Source organism: Pezoporus occidentalis, unplaced genomic scaffold (genome assembly GCF_034315485.1).
Source record: "Pezoporus occidentalis ecotype Australia unplaced genomic scaffold, CSIRO_AGI_Poc_V1 ctg65, whole genome shotgun sequence".
In the NCBI taxonomy this organism is placed as follows: Eukaryota; Metazoa; Chordata; class Aves; order Psittaciformes; family Psittacidae; genus Pezoporus; species Pezoporus occidentalis.
The window spans coordinates 1,177,184-1,202,804 of NW_026915998.1; the positions used below are offsets into that span (position 1 = coordinate 1,177,184).

Consider the following 25,621-nt stretch of genomic DNA (forward strand, 5'->3'; position numbering starts at 1 on the left):
AAGACACGGAGTTGCTGAAATGCTGGTACTGTCTGTTCAAGGAGCTGCTGTCCAAGGTGGCTGTCACCCCACAAGTACATGGGGATGGCAACTTGTGGTCTTCTCCTGCCAGCACCCAAAGGTGATTAGGTGGCCCTGTAATTGCTGATGGAGCATTTGTCCTATGGGATAGCTTGAGGGAAAACTTTTCCTGCTGGAACCTAGAGTTGGAAATGTGAAGGCTCTCTGGTTTGCTGAGTTCAGTCCTGGATGCAGTTGCAGCATGAGACAGCAGCAGTTTGCTACTCCAGGTGGGAAAACTTCTATTCCACCTCTCTTCCCACTTCATGAAGGTACACTTCGTTTACTTTCAGGGTGTTTTCCACCTTCCACCAGAAGTGCTGGCTCCAAGACTGAATATGTTCTCCCTTCCTGCTGGGCTGCTATTAAACTTCAGTGCCTGGTTTGTTTTGCTTTCTCTTCTCTCATTCTTTTTCTGCTTTAAAAGAAAAACCATCTTCTGCTGTGAGTTGTTGGCTTGGCAGAGGAGCCACCCTGCAGCAGGGAGAGGTGACCAGAAAGATTTTCCACCTTGATGGTAAGCCCTTGGGAAAAGTAGCACTTCGTTACAATTGTGATGGCAAGGGAAAGAGCTCCTCATTCCCTCCTTCAGCAAGAGGAACACATGAAACCTCCTGGGGCAGGAAGCAACACAGCTAAGTGGTACTGGTACACCTGTGTTTTGGGTGATCCCTAGCACTAGTTCTAATTATGGTATTTCCTAATGTTAAATACTTTCTACTGAAATCTATTTACTGAGTGCATCGGAATGCTTGGAGAGGAGGTCTAAAGCATCCTTTGGTGCTGGTAAACTCAGCCTTCCTCTTTCCCCATTTTTCATAAAAGGCAGAGACAATCTGATTCACTGCCTCACTGCTTTATGCATGCAAAGCCCTCAGGACAGCACTGATTCTTCTCTCCCATGCCATGAGCCCAAAGGTGGAGGTAGCACATAGATGAAGACCCAGCAAGTGCTCAACTGCTAGACACCGTGGAGGAAAGAAGAAAAGAAAAAAAAAGAAAAAGAAAAAGGGGAAAAATAAAGAAAAAAGGTAAATTGCACTATCTCTGGTGGCTATAGACCATTAGCCATGAGGCTTTTGGCACAACACTGTCACAATGACTCCAATTTGGAGTCAGTGGGGGGGCACAGGATAAGAAGGGAGGTCAGGGTGTGAAGCTTGCAGCACAGCAACAAGTAAGAGAGGAGTGAAAACAAATGATTTAATAGTGGAGAACAGCAAATGGCTATGAACACAATCCTCCTTGGCCTCTTCAGGGTGATTACAGCCACAGCACATCATCCCCAGCAGTTTCTTGAGCTCTTTTTAGGCTCAGAATATGAACCTCAGAAAAACCCTTTGCTGGTCTCTTGTTAGAGAGCAGACAGTCCCAGGAGGGATGCCCAGCGTTGGGATTCCTGGAGGAGCTCAAGGATGACCATCTTCCAGAGGCAAGAAACAAACACCTCAGCAAGCATCATCATGTGTCAATGTGCATCAGCTTTGATGAGACTCAGCAGAGATGGGTGACTAATTCCAAAGCAGTGCTTTATTTATGAACATGGCTTCAGGTAGATTATTCAAGATCACACCACAGCTGCTTTGAATGCATTCACTGTTAAGCAACGGGCTTTCCAAAGTTTCCCGTTGTGGCTGAGTGGTCAGATAATTCATGTGACATGGTTTCTGCTCCCGACTGGGTGAAGTTGCAAGCACAAATGTCACCATTTGTGAGCGTAATTTTTCCTCTTCATGTATGCCTCTGACATTTGCTTTCCCCTTACCTTTTAGCCAGTAACATGCAATCATAGCTGGTGGGAGACAGCAGTGCTAAGGGGCCAGAAAAGGGAGGACTAGAAGGACCCAGGAGGGGCTAAATGGGGTCTCTGGTGCCCAGAGCCATTGCAGAGGCAAATGCTTCTCGTTTCTCCAAGAGCTTCTCCCTGGTACCCAGCAGCTTAATTCAGAATAAACGCTTCAGAAACACTCTGCTGCCAGGAGACCTGTGTGCTGGCAGCAGCAGATGAGGTAAATACTGTACCTGTACAATCACTGGCACCCGAGAGGCACTGAGGCAGCTCATCCCAGGCTCAGGGCTCCCAGTTGTACCCATGTACGTGGGGAGATCTTGCAGGACTCTGGCATATCTGTGCCATGGCTGGCTGCGCCTTGTGCTGCAGAGCCAGGCACACCAGGTGAGGCACAAGTGACCACACAGGAGACAAACTGCCCTGTGGAAACGGTTGGGGTTGAGCCTGACCAAGCACAGTCCATGGCTGCTGGGCTGGTTCCTCTTCTTCAACAGGCACAAAAGGAAACTCTATTGCTTTGGCTCGATTTCCCACAGCCCCTTGCAAAGATGAACCCCTCAGCTACAGGAATCAGGGACTCACAAGCTTCTGGGGGAGTTAGCAAAGCATGTATTACTCATGGGACCAGGGCATGTCAAAGCTAGGGCACATCTGAGGGCATGCACCCTTGGCACAACAGTCAGTCCAGCACCAAAAGCCTAGGCAGACAGGCAGTGATTGCTTGGGGCTATGAAGCAGCTAAAGACCACCAGACATAGTTGGATGTCATGGTTGAGTCCCTACATCTAGCTGCAGCCTGGGAAGCCCCAGTGAGTGTCTGCAGTCAAAGCCATGCTTCATCCCAGCACCCACAGACACATTTGCTGGCATGTGGCAAGTGCCACTTATCTGCTTGGCCTAGGAGAAAACACAGCAGGGGGTCACTGCTCTGAGCTTAACTCACAGGGGTCTGGAGGAGAAGGAGTGGTCCAGGCTCTAAACCAAGCAGAGATCGTTTTCCACCAGGCTCAGCAGCAGGTGAGAAGATGCACTCCCCCACAGCCTTGCTGTAGATGCAAAACCTTCCCTGAGCGCTCCTTGTCCCCACAAGGTTCACATGCTGGCTGCCCCCAGGACCTGCCTGCTGGGACATGGCCTGAGCTGTCACACCAGTACAGTGCATTACACAACCCAGCTTTTCCTTGGTTTAATGTCTGTGCCTCACAACAGCTCCGTCTGGCCTGCAATGGCGGGGCTTTTCAAAGTGGTCACTCTCCATCCCCCTTTTTGGGAGAAGGATGTGTAGAGTACCCAAGCATGAGGGAAGGGAGCACTGTGAGCCCCAGAGCCAGGGCTGGCACTGATCTTCCTGCAGGGAAGGGTAGGATGAGGCTGCTGCCCAGTGGCTATTGTTGGACCTAGTTTTGCCCAACTGCAGTGACACATCAGCTCTTCTCTCTTGGCCAAGAAGGGTTTGGAGACCATTCACACACAGCTGTCAGCCAGCATGAGGGAGTGGAGACTTACCTGCTTGGAGGGTCTGCCCTGAGCTGCCAGGCAGATATACAGGTGATGGCATGCGTGGTCCTGGTGTGAGAGCTCAGACATTTCCTCCTTCAGCCATGGCTTCTGCTCTGCATTCAAAGTGCTGCTGGATCTCTTCTTTTTCCTAGGAAGAAATCCTCCATGGAAATACATTACTGCATACCTGATGTAGAGGTCTTTAATTATATTACTTTTTTAAGGTAAAGATGAGAATCTGATGCACAGGAGATTGTGATTGTGAAGATTTCAATGGCTGTTACCATGTCAGCAGGCAAAGCCGCAGCACCAGGAGATGGTCCTCAGCAGCATTTCTGGAAGTTCAGGCTTCCTGTTCCCACAGACTGTATTGTACCCATAACAGCACCCTCCAGGGAAAGCTGAGCATCCCTGCTGAGCTGGGCTTCCCTGCCCTAGGGAAGTTTCCAGCCCCATCAGAGGCTTCACCTCTTCCCCAGTACCCCAGGAGGAGGCCACTCTGCCCCCTGGCATGGAAAGAGTCTCATTAAATCACCTTCTTTCTTATCTCTTGCTGAAGGGAGAGGTTCAGCCTTTACTGATCACACTATTTCAGGGACCACACCACCCATCAGTGCTTGCAGCTGAGCCACTCTTTCAGAGGCATGTCCCCCCACTTGCCCAAATGCCATCACCTTTCCCATCTTCTTCCCTGCTCACACCCCCCTGGTTAAAAGAGAAAGAAAAAATCCCCTCTGCAAGGCAGCAGGGGTTAATGTTGTCAGCCATGACGTCAGGATCCCAGTTTGTCGGAGTGTCCCCCTCCCCATCCACAAACTCCCTCCTCTCTCCTCCCCTCCTCTTGTGACTTTGCAATGAGCAGCAAAACTCCACAGGAGCTGCGGCAACAGCACTAGGGAGACATCCAGTCCTCCCTCGGAGAGCAGCTCTCTCTGCAGACAGGGCTTTATTCATTTTCTACACATGCATAGATCTATTTATTTATTTTCTGGGTTGCATTTGTTTTTCCTTTTCTTTAACCCTTTTAGAAAAAGCCCCAAACCTTCCAAGTGACGAGGCTGAGATTTCCCTATAATAAAAGAACTGCACGGTGGGGCTGGGTTGCTTCCCTTTCGCCCTCGGAAAATGAAGAGGGAAGGGGGAGCAAGTAGGTAAAATCCAGAATAAAATCATATTGCTAGATAACGCACGCCTCCCCCCTCACACACACGCACACACACACACACACACACACACACACTCTTTCTCCTCCTCCTCCTCTGAAGGTGGGTAGCAGAAGCCATGCAACATCTGCAGAACCGGATGGCAAAAGAGCAGGAGGAAAAATAATCCAAGTGGAGTGCTCGGGGGACGCTGAGTTCTTTTTTCTTTTCTTTCTTTTTTTTTTTTTATTTTCTTTTTTTTTTTTTTTCTCCTTTTTCCCCCTCTCCCTCGTACCTGTGAGATTCCGCTTCATGTTCTGCTGAGCCCATTTTGGGGCATTTTATTTTTCTTTCTCTTGGGATTTTCTCCGTTGCCAGAGGATGTCTCTTGTTGAAAGGATGCTGAAAGGAAGAAGAAACGAATTCTTTGACTGGCACTGAAGGGGGGGGGGGGGGGGGAAATATTTTTCCCCCATATTTTTTAGGGATTTTTTCATTATTCTTTTTCTCTAGGAAATCATTGCCTGGGGGGGGGGTTGGTTTCTTTTTTCCCTCCCCCCCTTTTTTTGGAGGGGGATTTCAGAAGATCCATCCTTCTTTCCCCTCCCCTCCAAAGATTTTTTTTTCCTCCTTCGTCTTTGTGGAAATGTGGACATTTCAGGCAGACAGATTGAGTGGAATTGTCTCTGCTTTAGCAGCTCTTTGTCTCGCCTGCTGTGCGCAAAGGTAAGCATTGCGATCCCAGGCTGCAGGGACAGGAGGGCTGATCCAGGGTTTGTTTGTTTGGTTTGGGGTTTTCTCCATCGATTTGTACGGGGGAAAGGGGAGGGGGGGGTTCTTTCCCCAAATCACTTCCCCTGCTGCCTGCGGTTGTTATTTCCCAGCCCATGTCATTTTAGGAGGAGGAGGGATGCTCATACATGAGATGTGGTACAGGCTTTCTGCAGATGGAGCCCACCTCGCAGCCCACTTGCAGCGCATCCTCTCCCCCCCCCCCCCCCCGCCCCAGTACGTGACCTGGGGGAAAATGGCAAAATGAAACGTTTTGCTGTGTAACATGGTGCCTGTGGGAGCTGAAGGAGTGTACGGCACCGAGCTGTGTGCATACGCACCCGGCACAGGGCTGCCTTGGCTGTGCCTGTGTCTGCACACACAGCGCACACATAGAGCACACACGCACATCCAGCCTGTAACACAGCCCCGGCTCTGCGGTGTAGTGGAGGCAATGTCTGTGCTTCCCTGCAGGTTTATGGCATGCAACATCATCATCTGTGGGTGCGAGGCTTTCAGATACATCCCTGCATGTGCGCATTCATCCATGCCTGTTCGGGTGCACACACATGTGTCTCACAACACACCTACAGAGCACAGCATGCTTGACCTGCTCTGCGTGTAGGCATGTAAATCTGCACTAATACCCTGCATACCCAAGCTGCAGCTATTCCTGGTTTATGCCTGGAGCACTCCGAGTGATCCAGGCACCCATCCAGCCTGGACAAGGTGTACGGAGAACACCTGTTTGCTCCGACACAGGCGTTTATCCACTGCCTTCACACACAGGAGTAGCACTGCCTACTCCTCCTCGCCCTCCCTGCTCACACATGCAGGTGGGTTTGTACCTCTGTGATGACGGTGTGCATGAAGCCTGCTGGGAGGGGAGCTGTGGCATTTCCTTGCTCAGCCGGGCGCGCTGAGCAGTGTGTTCCCAACACGCACACGCAGGTCCCTTGCAGATCTCTATATACAAAGATTTATGTTCCCATAGTTATAAACACGCACATGCGCAGATCCATGCCCACCTTACCCACACCATTCATGCCTGGTTCCACTGTGTATGGACACATACACCAGCACTCTTAAGAGGCAGTGTCCAAGCAATGCCCATATCAAAAGCCTTTGCTCAGACATGACCTTGCATGGGTATTTATATCTGCTTATGTCCAGGGCTGCTATTCACCTGTAGTCTGCATGTATAATCTGTACACCTTGGAGACAAAACACTCTCCCATGTGCACATGCCTTCAGCTGCTCCCACACATCCCAGCCAGCAGCACAGTGCACATGTATGTAGACGTTTGGCTGCAAGTGTATGTGCATATGCAAAGCACCCGCACACCCACAGAGAGTCAGGGACACAGCATTAAAAAATCCAGTTCACGGGCTGGATGAACGTGCTCCCTGAGCGGATGCAGACCCACATTTGCCAGGAATAGCACTTAAAGGCAGCTGCTTGCTCGCAGCTGGGTTTGCCTCTTCAGCAGGGGGGAACATGGCTTTTTGGATCAAAAATAGCATCAAGAGGCAAGAGGCCTTGCCCTTGTTCAGGGTGGCAGTGTATGTCCTCACTGGGCCAACTTGTAGCTGATGAGGAGGAAAGAAGCCCTATATCTCTCTTCCCACTGCCCTGCTCTGCAGGGCCCCTGGCACATTGGTTACTGCCTCTGTCTCAATTTCCTTGCCTGTATTAAGGAGATGACACTGCCTCCTGAGTTTATGTCCTGTGTGAAGCTCTACAGAAGTGTCTAAATCCCTTGAGAAATACAGTGTCTATATGAGGAATATGGAAATTATGACTATGGAAATCTGTGTACCTGGGAATGACTGTCTAGAAATGAACAGATACTGGTGCACACTATCCATCCATGGTGATCTTATATATATAAGCATGTTGCAAAACCTCACATACCTGCCTAGAGATCCACAGGTGAAGTGGGCATTGCCAGCCTAGACACAGTGTGGTGAAGATGTCCACCTGTGTGCCCCTCTCTGGCCTTTTTACAGTGATTAAAGCAATGCAGTGAAGAGCTGTACCCCTCTAAGCTGCACACTCAGGAATGTGGCTCAAACATCCCCCCCACACACAGCCTCTGTCACTGAGCTGAATGGTTTGTCCATACACCAAAGCTGGGCCTGGGAAGTGTGCTGCCTCCTATTTGCACCTCACTGTTCTGTTGAGAAATCCCTGCACACACACAGCCTGTGCATGCAGAGCCTTAATGCATGCCAGGACTTCCCAGTGGTCCCACATGCCTCCACCTACACCTGTATGGAGAGACTGAGTTGGAAGGGACCTTAAAGCTCACCCAGTTCCAACCTCCCTGCCATGGGCAGGGACACCTTCCACTAAAGCAGGTTGCTCCAAGCCCCATCCAACCTGGCCTTGAACACTTCCATAACCCAAGCAAGATCTGCACCCACAGTCACCTTCACACAGACTTGTTTATCATCACATACATGTACACACATTTGGGCACTTATCACAGCTGTAGCTTCGAGCTCCGGCACCTTCATGTGTCTGTATCTCTGTGTGCATAGGAAGGAGTTCAAACATCCTTCGTACCATCAGGAGAGCACGTCTGTGTGTCTGTCTATGTGTGTGCAGACACACGGACATGTCAGTGCAAACCCCTGCATCCAGTGAGGAACAGGGCTGGCTGGCAGTGGTAGTGCTATGGTGCAGCTTTCCAGCTTGACTTGGATGGATGTGGGAGGTGGTGCTGACAGGGAGACGTGCTGTTGTGGTAGGTGACTGCAAAGAGCAGCAGTTGTCACCAGCAGTGTCTCTATTCTCATGCAAAGCAGGGAATGAGGGTGGCACAGAGGCTGGGTATTCAGGCAGAAAACCTATATACCCTGCAGCGCTGAATAGGTTCAATATTTTTAGCATCCTCTGCTTTCTGGTTTCCCACCTTCAGTTTTACTTTGGCTCTTGGGCTGTTTTTAGAAGAAGCTCCTTTCTTTCCGAAATGGCTGGATCGGTGTTAGGGAGGACAGATGCCCCTCCTGTGTACAAGCCATGGGGTTGGCAGGGAAAGGATCACTGCTCTGGCACAAAGAGGGAAAGATGGACTCTCCTCCCCTGCCTCTGTCTCTTGATTTGTGTTGCTAAGAAGCCACAATGATACTGAGTGACAGAAAAGGCATTTTTACATGCCAAAGATCAGCTGTATGTTGAGGCCATAGGACTAAAGTAGCATTGTTTTTTTATTTACTTCAATAATATGAAGAAATACCTGGGTGCACTGAGGAGCAGAGGTTGCACTGGGGTGTGTGACAGTGCCGGGTGACTGCTGGGGGGCACTCCTGTAGTCGAGACCTCACTGTGTGACCAGTCCATGCTGTGCAGGGTGAGACCAGGAGCAAATGCCCAGCATGGAAGGCAAAAGGGAGTGAGCTCTGCAAAAGAGAGGCTGGAGCCACCCAGTGCACACCTTGGTGGAACAGAAAGGACAATTTCTGCCTCTGTGTGTGTGTGTGTGTGTGTGTGTGTGCACCCACCCATGGGAAGGGCACAGTGAGGCACCCCAAATGTGTGGGTCAGTGGCCCAGAAGAGTGAGTGTGGTGAGTGGTGCCCACATTGAGGGGTGCACCAGCCTCGTGGCACTGCGGGGATGCAGGCACACACCGGGCCGGAGTGCAGGGGGATGTAGTTTGTGGTACCCAGGAGTCAGGGTGAGCCACAGAAGAGCCAAACTACTGCTGAGACTCCTGTGTCACTCCCCAGGATGGCTTAGGAGCCCTAGCAGCCCTCTGGGGCTTGTGTGCAGGCCAAGACCTGTGCAGGGACATTCAACGTGAGTGAGCTGGGTGTCTGTAGCACACACAGGAACTTTGGTGCCAAGGGGCGCGAGGGATGCTGCGGCAGTGCTGCACAGCCAGGATGGCACAAGGGATGATGAGGACTCTCTTCTTTTGTCTTTCAGCCCATCCACTGGGAATATTTCTGTGGTGAAAGAGATTGTGGACAAACTGCTGAAGGGCTATGACGTCCGCCTCAGGCCTGACTTTGGAGGTATGGTGATGGCCGGTCGCAGGGAGCGGAGCACGGGGGCTGTCCTGTGTCCATGCTGCCAGCTTGGCCTCATGAAACACTCCCATCTGACACCTCCTGCCTTCCTTTGCTAGCCCTCAACTCCTTCTTGCCTTCTCCTTCACCTTTCCTTCTTCTCTCCTGGTTTCCTTCCTCTCACTGGCTCGTCTCCTCCCACCGTCACCCATTCCTGCACACAACTGGGTTGTCCATAGCGTGATGTCCCTGGGGACATTTTGCTGGGACAGACACCCTGTTTTTCCTTTACTCCAAACTTCCCTCCATCACAGACTCCAGGTCATCCCTCCTCCACTTCTGTTCCCACTGCCATTTATTTTAGCTCTTTTCCCTGCAGAGGGTTGGGGTGAACATTGGTCTGTTGGTTGCTCTGCCAGGCTGCCCTTTCAAGCAACAATATGGGGTAAAATATTCCCTGGGAGCTGGTGTCCTGGCTGCTATTCAGTAGGAGATGCAAGGATCTGCAATTCCTCTCTTGAGTACTGTGAGCAAAAAGGAGAATGGGAAGGGCCTTCTCTTTGTCATCCTGGTGGATAAACCTTAGGTCCTGTCACACTCCCGGGTATGGTTGAGGACCCTTTGTTGGAGAGGAGCAGGCAGTGGAGAACCACAGCTGACGGCACAGGGAGGGGGGTTTGGAGGACTTCTGTCCCCAGCCTGCAGAGCTTGGCTGTTCTCAGTCTTTTCTGGGCAATGCTTTTACCTCCTCACAAGGACATGTGTGGGACTGGGAGATCTTCAGCCTGCAGGAGGACAGGAACCATGTAGAGGTGTTCTTCTCCAAATGACTGCTGGGTAGCAGATTCATGCTTTTGCTCATAAGGAGGAGAGATGCCAGGGCCAGTTCCACGGTGGTACAAGGGAGGAGTTTTCTCTCAAGGGGTCTAATCCAGAGTTCCTTGAAGCTGGGGGTGGAGGAATATGGCCACTGATTTAATCAGATTTTGAAGTCACCCCTGTGTATTCCAGTTTCTTGTGACCCCATGAACAAACCTGTCTCTCCTTGAAGCTTCTGGTCTCCCTGCACCCCACTCAGACTTGCCCCCATCCACTGACTGCCCCTTACCCTTCATCAGAGGCTCCTTTCCCTCCTCATGCACACAGTCCCCACCACACTCTACCCTGGGGTGGAACAGGGGCTTTCAGGTGGCAGCGCTAGGAGCTGCTGGACCCCGGCCTCATGGAGGGCTGTGGGCTTTGGGAGATGTTCATACCTCTGTAGCGCTCAGGGCCATCTGGGAGGTCACTTCTGTGCAATGGGAGCCATTTCAGAGGGGCTTGCAGTGCTCTGCAAGGAAATGGGGATCCCCCCACTCCCTTCTCTGCTTTGGACATGCGATATGGGGGTATTTGATTTATTAGCTCTGTTTAAGAAACATGAAATGTCCCTATTAGCTCAACAGTCCCAATCACAGGAATTGTTGCAGTCACATTTTATGAGGGGGAGAACTGCAGAGATGACATAAAAACTGCAAGAAAACCATCTTGTAAGCCACTGAGATGATTCTGATACAGTAAAACAGTAGGTGGTCCAGCTCCGCGGAGGCACAGAGCAGAGGGGTGCAGCGGGGAGCCATGGGGATAGAAGTCCATCAGTGCAGCTGCATTTCACAGCCTATGTTCTCTGATGGCAGGTCCCTGCAGTACCCAGGACACAGACACCCCTTCCCTCAACCTGAGCAGGGCACACAGGGCTCAGGGCAGTGCTGCTGTCCCTGTATGGGTCTGTGTGATGAACAGGCTGGGCTCAGCATCCTTCCTGGCTGTAAAGTGCATGTTGTTGGGCAGCCATTGCATTTTATTTGATTCTACTTTGAATTCCCAAAGTACAAGCTGCATTTTAACTCACTCAAGCAGAGATATAGAAAGATGATGTTAAACCCCTTTCCTGCACTCGTCTCACCATTGCCTTTCACCCTTTCTTGCCCTTCTCTTTGCTCATGAGTGCAAAGTCCTGGCTGTCAGCACCAGTGGCCATGCCTTTGGTGCTTGGTGTGCAGGGATGCCCTCACTCTTGGCACATCTAGTCCCCTTCCCTTTTAAGATAAGCTTATCTAGTCAAAATTGTCCCTGCAGCACTTACAGTTGAGGATGTGTTGAAAGGTGATTCTGAAAGCTGGGCAAGCCTTACAAGCCTAGGGGAAAGGTGGGGGGAAGTTTCGTTGCTCCACTGCTATCCCCAGTGATCACCGGTTCTCTGGGATTTTGGGCTAAATCCATTGCCAGGAGAAATCCTGTGGGATCATACAAGGATCTAGAAGCCCTTATGGCTTCTAGCTGATCCAACAGCCCTGCTGTGAAGATGGCAAATCTCGCCCCAGTGAACTGCGTGCAGCTGAAAAAGGCACACTTTGGGCATAACCCTAGAACGTTTGTGTATGTCTCTCAGGGATGCATGGGACTGGGTTGAACCCCCTTTCCAGCACCCTGAGCTGTTTTCCAGTCCACTGCCCTGCAGCCCACCTTGTGCTCCACTTGGACCAGCCTGCCACTCTTCGGCTGCTTTCTAGCTGGCCAAGATGGGTGTAAGCCATCTCTGTTGGGGACGGAGATCACTCTTCACTCACTTGTGTGCTCATCCCAGGAAGTCCAGTCAGGGTGAGCTGTGAATGGCCAAGAGAGCGTCTCAGAGGGGTGGCAGGTCCTGCTTGGAGCTGTGTGCCCTGGAGGAATGGCATGAGGCTGCCTCAGGGCTGGCCCAGCAGTGATGGAGGGGTCTGGATGGACAGGCAGCTGTCTGCGGCCAGAATGGAGAGGACTGGAACAAAGCAGCTACCACTCAGCTGCCCGTGAGCCAGGCTGAGCTGCTCCAGAGAGCACCTCTAAAAACCAGAGCCCTCAAGGATGAGGGCTTTGGGGGCAGGAGGGCAGTGCTGGGCACCCCAGACGTGTGGGCAGAGAAAGATCCTTCCCAGATGATTCCCATGTTAGAAATTCAACCCACAAAAGCAATAAACCAGGCTCCCCTCCCACCTCAGCCCTTTCCCTGCTGGCTTTCCCTGTATCTTCCTCCTACAGGAGCATTGTTTCCTTCTTACCATCCTCCCCTCACATCATCACCCCTGCACTGTCCCTGCCTGTTCAGTCCCACAGGCAGGGTACCACCTTTGTACCCTCGGGTGCCTCCTCCACAGTTGCTGCCCGTGGAGCAGGAGGTACCTTTGGATGTAGAGGCACTGGAAGAGCCTATTCCCACGTACCATTTGTGCTCCTTCCCATGGTGAGGCAGATCTTGCCCCTCACAAAGAGAGCCAGTGCTTCCCCAGCCTAACCCCTTCGTTCCAGCATCCCTGGGATGTGTTGCTTCGATGGCTCCAAATGCAACTCGCTGCTCTCCAGCCCTCTTTTTGAGAAAGAGAACTCCGACTAATGCCAAAAGGAGGACAGGCCTGCTGGGGATTGCAGTTCACTTTTTAATTTGGAGATGCCTCGTTAGCTCTGGGCCGAGCTGAGTGCCTGGGAAGCATCAGCCACTCGCTCTCCTCCCCTCTCCATCACCCCCTTGGAAACCCATTAGGCCAATGAGCAGGTCGGCTCTCAGGGGTGGTGCTGTGGCAGTGAACGTGACGTGCTCATCTGGGGAGCTGGGCTGAATGGAGGGGACACACGGGGGAAAGAGGGAGAGTTGGAGCTATGGGGATGTGATGGAAAAATCGGGGAGCAACTCCTCCAGAAAGACATCCCTGTTCAGTGGGGGCAGTCTAGGGGGGTCAATCATCAGGTGAGGTGAAGTGGAAGAGTTGGTGTTGAAGGTGATGCAGGTACATCGGTTCTTGGGGTGCAGGTTGTGTATTCTTCCAGCCTGGGGAGGCCTGGACAGTCTCCCAAGCCATAGGGTAGCACACCATGTTGAAGAGATGTGGAACATGTAGGGACCAGAAAACACAGTTTTCATGGGCTGAGCAAGGAGATGCCTGGGACTGAAAGGGCAGGGGGTCACTGCACAGCAGATCTAAGGGGTTTGGCCAGGATTGTGGTGGGGATCTAGAGCAGCCTTGGAGGATGGATTTGCAGGGTAGAAAACAGATGCAGACAAGGGCTTTTGTTCTGCTAAAGAGGGAGATCTCTGTCCTGGTACAAGAAGAGCAATCATGCAGAGGGAGGTCTTTTGGCAGGGAATGCTGGGGACCCTGCTCAGCTCTAGGGGCCATGGCAATGTATCTCACAGGGAGATCAAATCCAGCTGGCCCTGGCCTGGGGATGGACAGTACAGGGGCAGTATTCGGTGGGCATATTGTGAGCACAACAATGACACCACAGTGAGTGAAGCAGGATGCTCACCATTTAGGACTCGATGAGGAGAGGATGCTGCAGATGAGGTCTGGGAAGCATTGCAGGGCCACGGGTGGGGGAGAGAGGGAGCTTTCAGAGAAGCATCCTGGTTCTTGTAAGTGCTCTCAGGCACTTGCTTTCAGAAGCATTAGTTCCATAGGAGGAAAAAAAAAGAAAGCCAAAATACAGCAAGCAACTGAAGACTGTTATTGCCCCAGGGTAGAGAGGGAAATGAAGGAATGGCAGGAGGATCCCACTTGAGCTCCGTGACTCAGCTGCTCTCTGTTGGTGCAACATCTCCAGCCCAAAACTTTGTGAGAGTTTAAGGACTTGCCTCTGTTTCCCAGGCATGGATGGAGAGGGACACTTTATGGTTTCCCAGCAGCAATCACAGATCTTGTTAGCCAAAAGCAAGGTGAGGGCATTCTCTGCTCCTTACGTGCAGCCCACACAGACTGCAGGGTTCCTATTGTTTCTCTTGGGTGGTGTGCATGGTGTCTGAAAAAGCCTGGTGAAAAAGGAATGACCGAGAAGCCTTCAGGTTTACACACTAAACCCAATGTTTTCATGCCTGTGGATCCACCAGCTTTCCCTGCTCTATTTTTAATTCACACTTCCCTAAGGACAAATAGCACTTAGGGGGTCTTGGATTGAAATGAGCCTGTGTCCTGCTCCTCATGTGTTCTGGGGCATGGACCTGGATTCCCAGGTCTCATCACCTTTGCCCAGTCTCACGTCTCTCAAGCCTGACACCCAAACCCTGCTTTAACCTCAATATTTTGGACTCCCTCCTTTCTACCCCTTGCTTCTTTTGCCCTCAGCCCCTCTCTTCTCCATCACACCTCCACCCTTCTTGAGACTCAGCCTGCTTCCACATCCTGCTTGTTCCCCAAGGGCTCCCCTTCCTCAAAGGTCACTCCAAATTTGGACCTGGGGATGAAATCCTCAGTCTTTCCCTGCATAACAGCATCACCGGAAACCTTGAACTGTGGAAATAAATGATTGCTGATGCATAAAGTGTTGCAGTGAAACATCGTCAGTAGCTCAGGGCTCTGAAAGTGGCTGCTTTTGTTGGCATGGATGCAGCAGGAGCTGGAGGGGTGGCTGAGCTCTGCCCTACCAACCCTGTGTGTCTGGGAAACAGCTACTCTTAGTTGGTCTGTACTGGGGGGAACGGGAATTTGGGTTCTTGCATAGCCAAGTCTGGTGGTGTTACACATTGATAAGGTTTCTTGACAAGGTCCCTGTTTTCTACTGCATATAAGACACAGCCACAGTGGTTGTGTTTTTTTCCATGCAGCTCGCTTTGACTTTTTGAAGGGGAGGGGGAAAATTTTAGGCAAAATGATTCAGAGATCTCTGGGAATGAGCTGATGCAGGTACCTGCTGGGCTTTTTCCTCTCCTAAGATGTTGGGCAGCATCTTCAGCAAGGCTGGCGCAGATACATGCTCAGTAGACAGGTTCCCAAGGCTGCCTCTAACCCAGGTAGGACAAGAACCATGGTCACTCTCTCTGGTCCTGGTGAAGCATTCCAGAGTGGTGGTGCTGACGTGGGAGGGCCATGGTGTGGGGCTGGGACGGGCAGCCCGCTGATCCTGGGGTGCCTGTCCCAGGGTTGTAGGAGCCGCAAACCTGCCCTTCCAGGGCTTAGTCCTCAGCTCTCCAGCTCTCTCCCCCTCCACTTCTGTAGCAAAAATGCTTAAGTCTCAGAGCAGCCAGATTCAATTTTCCCAACGCTTCTGAGATGCCTTGAGCCAACTCTTTTGCACGCTCCAGGGCAGGGAATTGAGGCTTAGCAGGAAGGCACTCCCCCCACCGGGGCCATCTCCTTCACTGTACACAGGAGAAATTGCCCAAAGCTGGACACAGGGTTAGCCTCAAATGCTGCACTTCACAGAGCCTTACTACAGCAGGAAATATCACCCTGCTCTATACCCTGGCAGGGCAGAGGATTTGAAAGCAGAGGGTGAATATGGATCACACTGGGGAAAGGGGTAAATTGAGGAAGGAAAGGCAGGAGTTGTCTGGAGAAGGTTGCAAGCCCCAGTGTCTGAAGGAAAGCTGGATATGTCACCAAGGCTGCCTGTAGTCCCAGTTTAGTTCCTGAGAAAAGGATCTTCTTGGTCAGTAAAACTGTCTGCAGCTGTGCAGCCCTCAATTCCTCTCTCATTTACGTGACTCCTGGCTTCAGACCATGGGTCACATCCTCTCTAGGACTAATCCAGAAGGATGATGACAACCTCCTGCTGTTGTGTCTTTCTTCATTAACTGAAGTGGCAGGAAATGAAAGGATCCAGTCCTTCTTGGGACATATGTGGATGTTAGCACATTGCCACATGATGGAATTTCTATTTTTTTTTCCACTTTGCTCTTTTTATAGGAAATATATGCTGTGAAAAGGACTTTGAGGCTGTAAAGTCAGACTCTCAGGACTTCAGAAAAGCCAGAATTGAGGTTTCTTTGTGGATCTGTATTTGGTCCCCTTGTGAGGGTGCACGAGGAGGCAAGGTCCAACAGTTACTTCCTCCTGAACTCCTCCACAGAGCACACAGATACCATTTACACGTGGAGCTGATCTTTCTTGTTCCCTCATCCAAGAAGGGGACAGGCTGGGAGCATGACAATGGGGATTAGCTGAGGTGGTCATGGCAGGTGATTAGGACAGGTTGAGCCAGACGGGAGTGAGATGAACGTCTGATGCAAAGCCTGGGAATGAGCAAGCAAAAACCATCTTGGACTGATACTTTCTTGACTGTTTCACATGCTTACCCACTGACAACACAGAATTGATTGGCTTTATATCTGCTGTCAAGCTCACCAGTGCCGCATGAACATGTTCACACCTCCCCTCCAAGGAGCCAAAGGCATCCCCTGCTGTGGGGGGCCCAGCTAGAACACCTGATTCTCCAGGATACTTGGCAGCATTGGCATCAGCACACTGCATATTGGAAGCACAGCTCCTATTGATCTCAGCCACATCTCAGAGCTCAGTATAGTGCCTCAAGAGAGAGACATGCAGAGCTCACCAAAACATGTGAGGTTTAGGTGACTTGTGTAGGAAGGAGCACTAGGAACCCCTGTGACACATCCAGTCCTGGAGAACAGGACTCAGCTACACAAACATCTTCTTCCCTTTCCCAGAGGCCTCCCCCTCACTCACTGCATACCTACATCAGCTTCTTCAGCAAATCAGGCAGGGACCCCACTGTCAGCACTATCCTCCGGTACTTAATCCTGCGTCATCCTCCCAGCAAATCCATCCTTTGTCAAACAAGGAAAAGGAGTGAACAAGAATCTTGTGGACTGCTCAATTAAGAACTGGCTCTGTAACATCCATTCATCAGTGGGCATCCTTCCACCTAACTTTAATCCATATAGATTTCACATATATACTTTTTTAGTGTAAAAATATTTTACAATATTAGAACCTTCTCCCAGTGTGATAGAGCTTGTGAGCTTCTTGCTGCACCTTGGACATCTTTGTGCATTCATCTATGGCCCTCCAAGATTCTTATTATCTTCCTTCAGAGACAGGAAGCTCTGACGCAGAGCAGTGGAGGGAGTTTCAGGTGGCTCAATGAAGATAGCAATGAAGATGAGTTACCCTGAGTTTCAGCCCAGAGTCAAATTGAACTTGGGTTTCTGATCAATCTATGTGCCTAGAGCTGTTTTTGGTGGTACCAATCACTGTTTTCTGGATTTGGTATTATGTGGTGGGCACGAAGTCTTGCTGTCATCCATTAAGCCAGTTTACTTTCACAGGAACTGGAGGAGATGCTGGTTCTCGTGTTTGTGCCAAAACACATGTTGGATAATCATAACCGGCTGCCCTCCTCCTTCCTTTTCGCCCTTGACTGGTGCACTATTACCCTGCAGCTCAGCCACTCACTGACACAGTCACCTTCCAGCAGTGCTGGAGGTGGTCTATAGTAGTTCATGGTGGCTAATGAGGGGCTCTGAGATTCCTCTCTAAAAGAAAGATGTTATCAGTGTTTTAACAAAGCATTTAGTCCATGAATTTTGCCTCTTTTCTTAGTCATAGATTTTTTATGCCCGAATACAATGCATTCAACATTCTGATTAGTAGAATAATTCCTATGTATCTTAATTAATTAACTCATTAAAAGCAGATTGTTGCTTATAGCCGGTCAAGAGGCTGTTTGCCATCTCACCTGGACCCATCTTCCTCCTTGAATAACATCTACAGAACACTCACCATTTCTGAGATTATTCCTGCTGGTAAACTTGCCTTCAAGGGACTGCCACTGAAAGCACAATGTAAAAAGAGTGTAAAACCCATTAGTACAAGTCCTTTTGATTACTCAAAATATATTCCCACAGCCCTAGAGCTGTTCATCAGAGCAGCTTTACATATCCGCATTGTTCATTTCCTAAGTCTCCAAATATCCCAGTTAGGCAGCAAGATATTTTTAACCCACATAGCACAAAATATAAAAGCCAAGGAATGTGCTGTAGTTTTACTGCTACATGAAACACAGGCTGTGTGTGCATGTCACTTTTGTCACCTATGTCTGCTTCAAAGAAAAAGAAGTTGGAGGCTACTGAAGTGTCAAGCTGAACTGATGTAAGGTGGTTCCTCAGCAGTAGTGACAGCATTTGGAGTGGAAGTCTGTAAGATCCATTCTTGTGGATAGCCTTTGGTGGGGTTTGTTAAATGTTTCTTTATATCTTGATATTTCATGTGAAATATAATAAACCCGTTAACATATTGCTAGAAATATGGAGAAGGCAAATGATGTGCTTAATGTTGGCATAAAGCCCATTAAAGGATTTCACATCACGTATGTGAGAAAGAGAAATGTGGGATGGTGGAGCCCTATAGCAGGAGCAGATCAAATAATAAACAAGTATTCTGGAGATCCAGCATCTGATCCTGTTCCCATTAAATGGAAGTAAACAGCTCTTCTCAGTCAGCACTCCTTCCCAGGGTGTAGGAGAGCTGCTGTTTGCTTTGAGCAGGGTATGAATTTCAGGCTGATTTGGGGAACACTGACCATGCAGTTCCTATATGCTATTCTTCTGGTTTTGGCATTTATCCTTGGTCCTATGTTGGAGATAAAAACCTTTTTCCTCTCTGATCTTTCCCCCCTCCCTTTCCTGTTTCTCCTGCTCTTTGTAGTCCTGCAGGAATAGTGCCGTTAAGTAGTTGTGCACTTACAGATGTCTCTGCTTTTGACAGGAGTGAGCCTTAAACAAACCTATCGTGGCTTGAATTTCCTTCCTCAGACCTCAGGACCTCTTAGTTCAAATCTGGGATGGCTCAAAATGCCGCTATAGTCGGAAAAGGGCCTCTGTAAAAATTACATCTTGTTGTTCCATATTTATTCTCCCTCAGTGGTTTCCACGTCAAACTTGCTCAGTTTACCAGTCAAAACAAGATATTTCTACCTGCCAGCTCTTCCAGCTCAGCCCGGGCTCTGGAATCAAGCTGTGCTCTCTCTGCTCTGGACATCATCACAAGCCAAAAAGGATTCTCAAATCAGGGCTGAACTGGATGTGATTTTGATTATGCACAAATATAATTTGTTCTAAGGTGGTATTATGAGCTCTATGTGACAGATAGCAGCAAGTCTCCTGTGCTGTACAAACACTGACTAACTAATCTTCCCTACTACCCATGGGATGATGGACCCCTGCTACGTCTATTTTACATCTAGGGGACTTCAAGAGGGAGCAGCTTGGTGGAGATGACAGAGGAAACCTGTGGCAGAACAAGGAATAGCTTCCTGGTATTGATCTTTATTCATGAGAACACTCCTGAGCACCTTTAATGCTCTGGTCCACAGCTTGGTCACCAAACCGTGACCTTTTCTTTGTGAAATCCTCAAAGGGAGCAGGCAAGTGGGCCCCCTTCTTGCTGCAGAGAAATGGAAGGGCTATAGCCATGGGACAGGCTCTCACATGCAGCGGGCATTAAGTTTGTTCACAAACAGTTCCCCTTCTGGCGCATGGAGCAGGAGGGCATTCCCTACCATCCTTCTCAGAAAAACTGAAATTTTGAGGATTTGATCCCTGGCTGAATATTTCAGAAAATTGTATGTGGCAGATGACATGTTCACTGTGTATGATCCTGTCATACAGGAGTTAAGTGGGGAGGAGGTCCTGCCTATTGCACTAGTTCCAACTTTCACTCTTGTGCTTCTGTAATGAATCTCACCATGGGCTGTCAGCAAGAAGGGACACCAGAGCCTTCCCTGCCTCAGTGCAAGACTCCGCTCTCTGAGCCCGCAGGGTCATTTCAGCCACTAAAAGCCATGGTAAGCTTGTATCTACTACACAGACCAGCCCCTACCAAGAGCAATGACGCAGAAGCAGTGTGCCTTACTTGATTCCTTTGACTGTTTATCATCCTGTGCTTACATTCCTGACCAGGGCTCATCAGTCAGCTGAGATGTGAGAACACCGAACTGCCCCTTCATCTTCCACAGGTCTTAACAGCAGCTACACCACAGAACCAGGGTGGGTTTCCTGCTCAGGACATCTTTCCAAACACATCCCCTCAGCTACCAGGCAGCTTCCTGGTGTTCTTCTTGCTCTTTTCCTACACACTGGCCATAGCAGAGCAATCCACCTGCAGACTTCTTTCTTTAAGGAGCTTTGCATTAGTGAGAGCACAGCAGATGACTCCTCCAGGTTGGGGGAAACTTGTAATATGGGAAAAGCCAGGTCTGGGGGCTGCACTGGGCAGTTCATAGGAATGTGTGAAGAAGGGGGCTGCCCATTGCAGGTGTAGCATCAGAGGCTGTCACATCAGGAGAGGAGGACACCCAGGTTAGAGGTGGAAGCTCATTGATGGGGCATTGTCACCTTCAATTCACCAATGAAGAAGGAAATCTCCTCCTTCCTGGGAGGTCTGCAGGAAAGCCCGGTCTGCCCCTGGGGAAGGGTCTCAGCTTCATAGGAGATTTATGGAAGTGAGGGACAGGGTAGGCTATGAGCTGAGTTTTGATTCTTATCATCCTTTCATATCAAAAATAGAACACCCATCACAAGCTCCCCTACATGTTTTTCTTCCCTATTGCACACTAGCTCCTTGCTAGTATTTGAAGCTGGAGAGAAAAAATAAGTGATGAGTACTCAAGTTAATAATGCGTGATTATTATGTTGATGAATTGCTGGAGATGAATATATATGTAAAAGCTCTGCAAGATTCGCTCATCCGTGCATCCTGAGTGAAAGCAATTATTTTGGTGAGCAAATGGCAGTTAGTTCTAGCTCTTAATAAGAGGTGCTGGGGTAAAATGTACCCTGGTAGCTTTTGACCTGCTGAATTTCCAGGACCCCTTTGCAAATCAATCATTGCTGATATGATGGAAACACCAGTGCAGGGCTCAGTCTTTCAGAAGTGACCAACTTACAGACTTGAATTCTTCTTCCAAAACCCCTCAGTCACCACCGAGTTTTGTCAGATTTTCTCTGTCTTGAGACAGGAAAAAACAAAACAACCTGAACAAGACACAGCCAAGTGACCCAGAAACCAGGAGATAAGAACATATCATCCCATGTGTAACGTTAGGAAAGAGGGAGGCTTGTTTTTGTGTGTGCTTTGCTTCTCATGATTTCTAACTCAGACTCATGATTTTAATGTGAATGTCATGATATTTTCAGGCTTGACCCACTCTTTTTCTTCAGTACTTGTACTGTAATGTCCTGACTGTCACTGAGTGTAAGTCTTGGGCACTGTACTACCCCAAAGCTCTGCCTTCAAGCTGAGCTAAAAGACCATGTGCCCTTCATAGGATAAGGAAAGTACTGGGTGTGCAGACATGGTGGTGGGGGGCATCTATAGTCAGCATTAACAAGAGCCCCACTAGCAGGATGTGGCGGTAGGGATAAGGAAGGAACAGGGAAAGGGCTCTATCTCCACAAAGTAGCAAGAAAGGATTGACCTTCTCTCCCTTGGGTCCTCCAGCCACTGATTTTGTGCTGTGTTGAGTGATAAAGGACAATGTTCAAAAAGCACCTCATGGAGGTACAGCAAGGGGTCCGCAGCAGGTCTGCCCCTCCTGCTCCTGGATGTCCCAGCCCTGATTTTAATATCGGTGCAAGTTTGGCACATCCTGACCTGGCTGTCTTATTTCTTTTCTTTTTTTCCCTTCATACTGCATGTGTCCAACTGGATTCTATCCAGGAATTAGGTGTTTTGGTATCCTTTAAAGACAAGAACGTAAACAGCGATGGGGAGGTGTGACTAACTCATTAAAATCTGAAAATGGGGAAAAAAAGAAAACACCTTCTTGTTGTCATTTTGTTAAAAATTACAAGTCCAGATATTTGGTTGTTCTTACAAATATTTCCAAGACAGAGTAATGGATTTGGTATAAACGGTGAAGCTTGTGTTAACCCATTTAAATTAATTTGGTTCGGCTCATTTTCAGCTAAGGGGATTAGATGGCTCAGGATTTGGTAATGTGTGAGAGTGTTTTCCTAGATGGGTCACATACTCAAGTATAGGCCAGGTCTGCAGTTGTTTGGGGATGCTATTTCCAGTGCACATAAGAGACAGGATCCTCTATGTGGCAGATGTTTACTGGTAATGTGCTAGAGAAACCCAACGCTGAAAAGGTGGATCAGCACCTTTGTGCCCTGAGTGGGAAGATGAGAAGTGAGACTGATGGGCAACATGGGAGAATAAGGAGAGTGGAGGGTCCTGTGGGGTGATGGAGCCAAGTGGTTGGATCCTGGTTGGATCAGTCCCCAGCAAGCACTGGGATAGCATGAGGTGGGATGGGATACCCTACATATAGTACCACCGCTGCCGTTAGGAGCTGTTTGGTTGTGGATAGGAGGATAGTGCTGTGGTTTTCCCAGGTAGTTTGTTGCTCTCCTGCCTCCTTTGCTGCTGTAAGCAATGTCATGGTGCTGGGAAGGTCCCAGCAGTAGGGTTTCAGCCTTAATCCTACTTGAAAATGTACAGGTGTTTATGGACCTTGTAGCACTTGTGCAGGTGTCCAGCATTTTGGGTTATAAAAGTGTTTTCCAGGCTGTGAGGGAGTCCTGGGAGAGGGTCTGCTCTGAGGCTAACCTCATGAGCTGGAGTAGAGGCAGGAGAAGGCTGCTGCCTGCACTGAGGCTTGTGATGAGTGTGTTCTGGTGGAAAGCTGTGTGTGTGTGACTAAATGCCTTTGCTCCCTTTTGCACATTTCCTAGGGTTCAAAATACTTAGTGTCTGTGTGCAAACATTCTGAAGGTCTGCCCTCTTAAAAAGCAGGGTAACAGGGAGTGAGGGTAGGAAACGAGGAGCAGAAGAGTGCCAAAGGCTTCTGAGCCTGCCTGACCTAGGAGAGTGGTAGCTATGGGCATGCAGAGAAGTACCTGGGTTAGTTGTAAGGTGATTGAGCAACCACAAGCTCTGAGGGCCCGAGTAAAAGCAAAAGGGCTGGACTGCTCCTGAGTCGTGTCCCCCCTCCCGGCCCAGGTTCCAGGTAGGAGGGCAGAGCTGTGCCCCACGGCTGCACTGGCAGGGCCCACAGGGGAGATGTGCTTGCCTGCCAGGATCCTGACAGAGGTAGGAGGGAAGTCTTCTCAGGTGGAAAAACATGGGGGTGGCTGATCAGTGTGGGTCTGATGCTTCACTTTGCAGCTGGGGAAAAATTGCCTGTCTTGTGTTGATCTGCTGTCAGTCTACAATTCAGTCTACAATGTAGGGCTCTGTTGCCCTCCTGCTGCTGCTCTTGGTGGAGAGAAAGAGCTGAAGGGATCTGGGGTGCTCAGTGTCTCTGCTTTGCCCAGAGATAGCTCAGTGTAACCACAGGGAAACGCAGTGCTTTCTAGTGGCCAGCTCTGCAGAGAGGGATGTAAAAGCAAAACACACAGTGTGTGTGCCCTGCAGCCTGCAAAACTACAGAGCTGGTTTGTGTGGATACCCTGGAGGACACAAGGAGGAATGTCCCTGGGAGGAGAGGAGGTGAGAGAACCTTGCTCTAGCAGCACAGTGTACCAGAAACTCAGGGTATTGCCTTCTTCTCCTGATAGTCAGATTTGGATCTGCCTTCTGCAACCACCCTGCTCCAACAAAGAAACTGATGGCTGTGGCAGCCCTGCAAAGTAAACTGGCTGTGGTCTGGGCTGGGTGTTGCCTGCTTCAAGAAATCAATGGTAGTTGAGAATTGGTGCTCTCAGTAAAGCTGCTCTTAAAGAGTTGATTCCTTGGGACCCACTGGTAGTGCCAGGTTCATAATGAACAAGTCTGGTAAGCTGATGCAGTTGTGTATGTCTGTAAATGAGAGCAAATATGCAGTTTGACACACCTGGGAAGTTATTTTCCCCTCATTTTGCTGTAACCTTACCAAGCATGCATCAGCTGGGCAAGAGAGATGAATATGGAAGGCTATCTTCGTCACTGAGGATGAAACAGCTTTAAAAATCAATGTCTCCTGCATGTTGACCTAGGCCTCTTCCAAGAGCAGCTGGCATTCTGAGCAGTGAGTAATTTTTCTCAATGCTGAAAGCCCTGTGTGTGTACAGGTGCTTTGCTGAGCCCACCAGTAGTACAGACGCTGTAAGGGTTGATGTCTACTCTTTTGTTCCATTTTTAAGACTGTACATTTTAGACCTTGTTTTTATTCATCTTGGGTAGCTCTCTACCAACATCTTTTAAAATCAACCCTTATTTAGCTTCATCTGTAATCCTTCGATACCTCTGGGACAACCTTTACACTGTTCTTGCAGCCAGTTGATTGCTCTCTCTCACTTCCAAATTTCCATGGGATATTTGCAATATTCCACTCTAATACCTACTAATCCATTAAAAATGCCCATGAGATAGATTAGGTAATCCACTGCGCCTCACAGATTGTGCTCCTTAGCTTTCTGCTTTCCCTAGAATAGTTACAGAACGAGTGGTACATCCGCACTGGGAAAGCATTATTCCTCCATAAGGATCCCTCAGCACTGGCTCACAGGCAGGCACAGCTTGCTTGAGAAAATGCTCTGTATCTATTCAGATCTACAGGGACAGCTTCATTTGACAACATGCTGGAAAAGTGGCTGCCTTTATCAAGGTTAACCTGTGTGTTTGCAAAGAGCATCACAGGATAGCAGTACTTGAGTGGTCAGTTCTGCCTGCTCTGCAAGTGCTGTGTCTCTTGGCTACTTGAATTGGCCTTATTGCTTGCTTGGAGGAAAGCTTGTCCCTTCCTGAAGCCCTTGAGTTGCTCAGTGTGTAGATACTCAAAAGTCTGCTCAAGAGCTCTGCTGTAGTTGTACCCTCCCTCAGGTACTCCATCAAACATGTGCTGTCCCTGATATCACTGTCTTGGTGAGAGCTTGCTCTAACTTTTCATTTCCCTTTGGAAGTCCCTAGTATTAGCTCATCTTAAATAAATAGCACAAACTCAGGTATCTGACGGGATGAGGTGAAAAGCCAGGCTGCCAGGAGAACAGAATGGTAAAGGCTGGAAATCTTCATTAGCCTCCTTGCACAGGGTGACGCTGTGTCTGCTCTGATGGGGATGGATGGAAAACCTAGCAAGGTTAGGCACAGTCTTGTCCTGTGCACAGGCTCAGTGGCTTTAAAAGCACCAAGCACTCCCTAAAGAAGTATGACAAAACGCAGGAAACCTGTCAGGCAGAAGAAACTGTTTTCTGGCAGACCTCCTTGCAGTCTCCATGCCCCTGCACAACAATGAATCCAAGGGGAAGTAGCAGGTACTGACAGCCCCAGATATTTGGGAGACCAGGGCCTTGTCTTTCTGCAGAAAAGTATCACATGTGCTTCATGTGGAGAAGATTGCTCAGCAGCAGCAAGTCCCTAATAGCTCCCTGGTCCCCCACAGACAAGAAGGCAATGTCATATTTGCTGACTTGCCATGAGACCATCTCTCTTTCAGGTACTGTGTAACAGGGGCCAAAATCATAATGTCATGGCATGCTTTGCTCTTTTAAATCCAATGGATGTCATGGAGTGATATATGCTAGGAGTAGCAGCCTCTATATGTGTCTGATGTCCCTGGCTGTTGTGCTGAGCCTGCAAGATAAGTGTTGGCTGTGGGTGAGGTCATGG

At 49.4% G+C, this 25,621-nt stretch overlaps 1 protein-coding gene across 2 annotated transcripts in view; it reads left to right on the plus strand.

Annotated features, from left to right (window-relative positions):
* Window positions 1–4,209: 4,209 nt before the first annotated feature.
* The window catches only part of LOC134175020 (gamma-aminobutyric acid receptor subunit beta-4), a 72,843-nt gene continuing 51,431 nt past the window's right edge, over window positions 4,210–25,621 (plus strand). The window contains exons 1-2 of one of the 2 annotated variants that reach the window (XM_062640432.1): window positions 4,210–5,220; window positions 9,199–9,287. In XM_062640432.1, the coding sequence (XP_062496416.1) occupies window positions 5,141–5,220; window positions 9,199–9,287 (169 nt within the window). In that variant the 5' untranslated portion in view covers window positions 4,210–5,140. The remainder of the gene's footprint in view (window positions 5,221–9,198; window positions 9,288–25,621) is intronic. The other variant, XM_062640431.1, reaches the window with a different exon arrangement.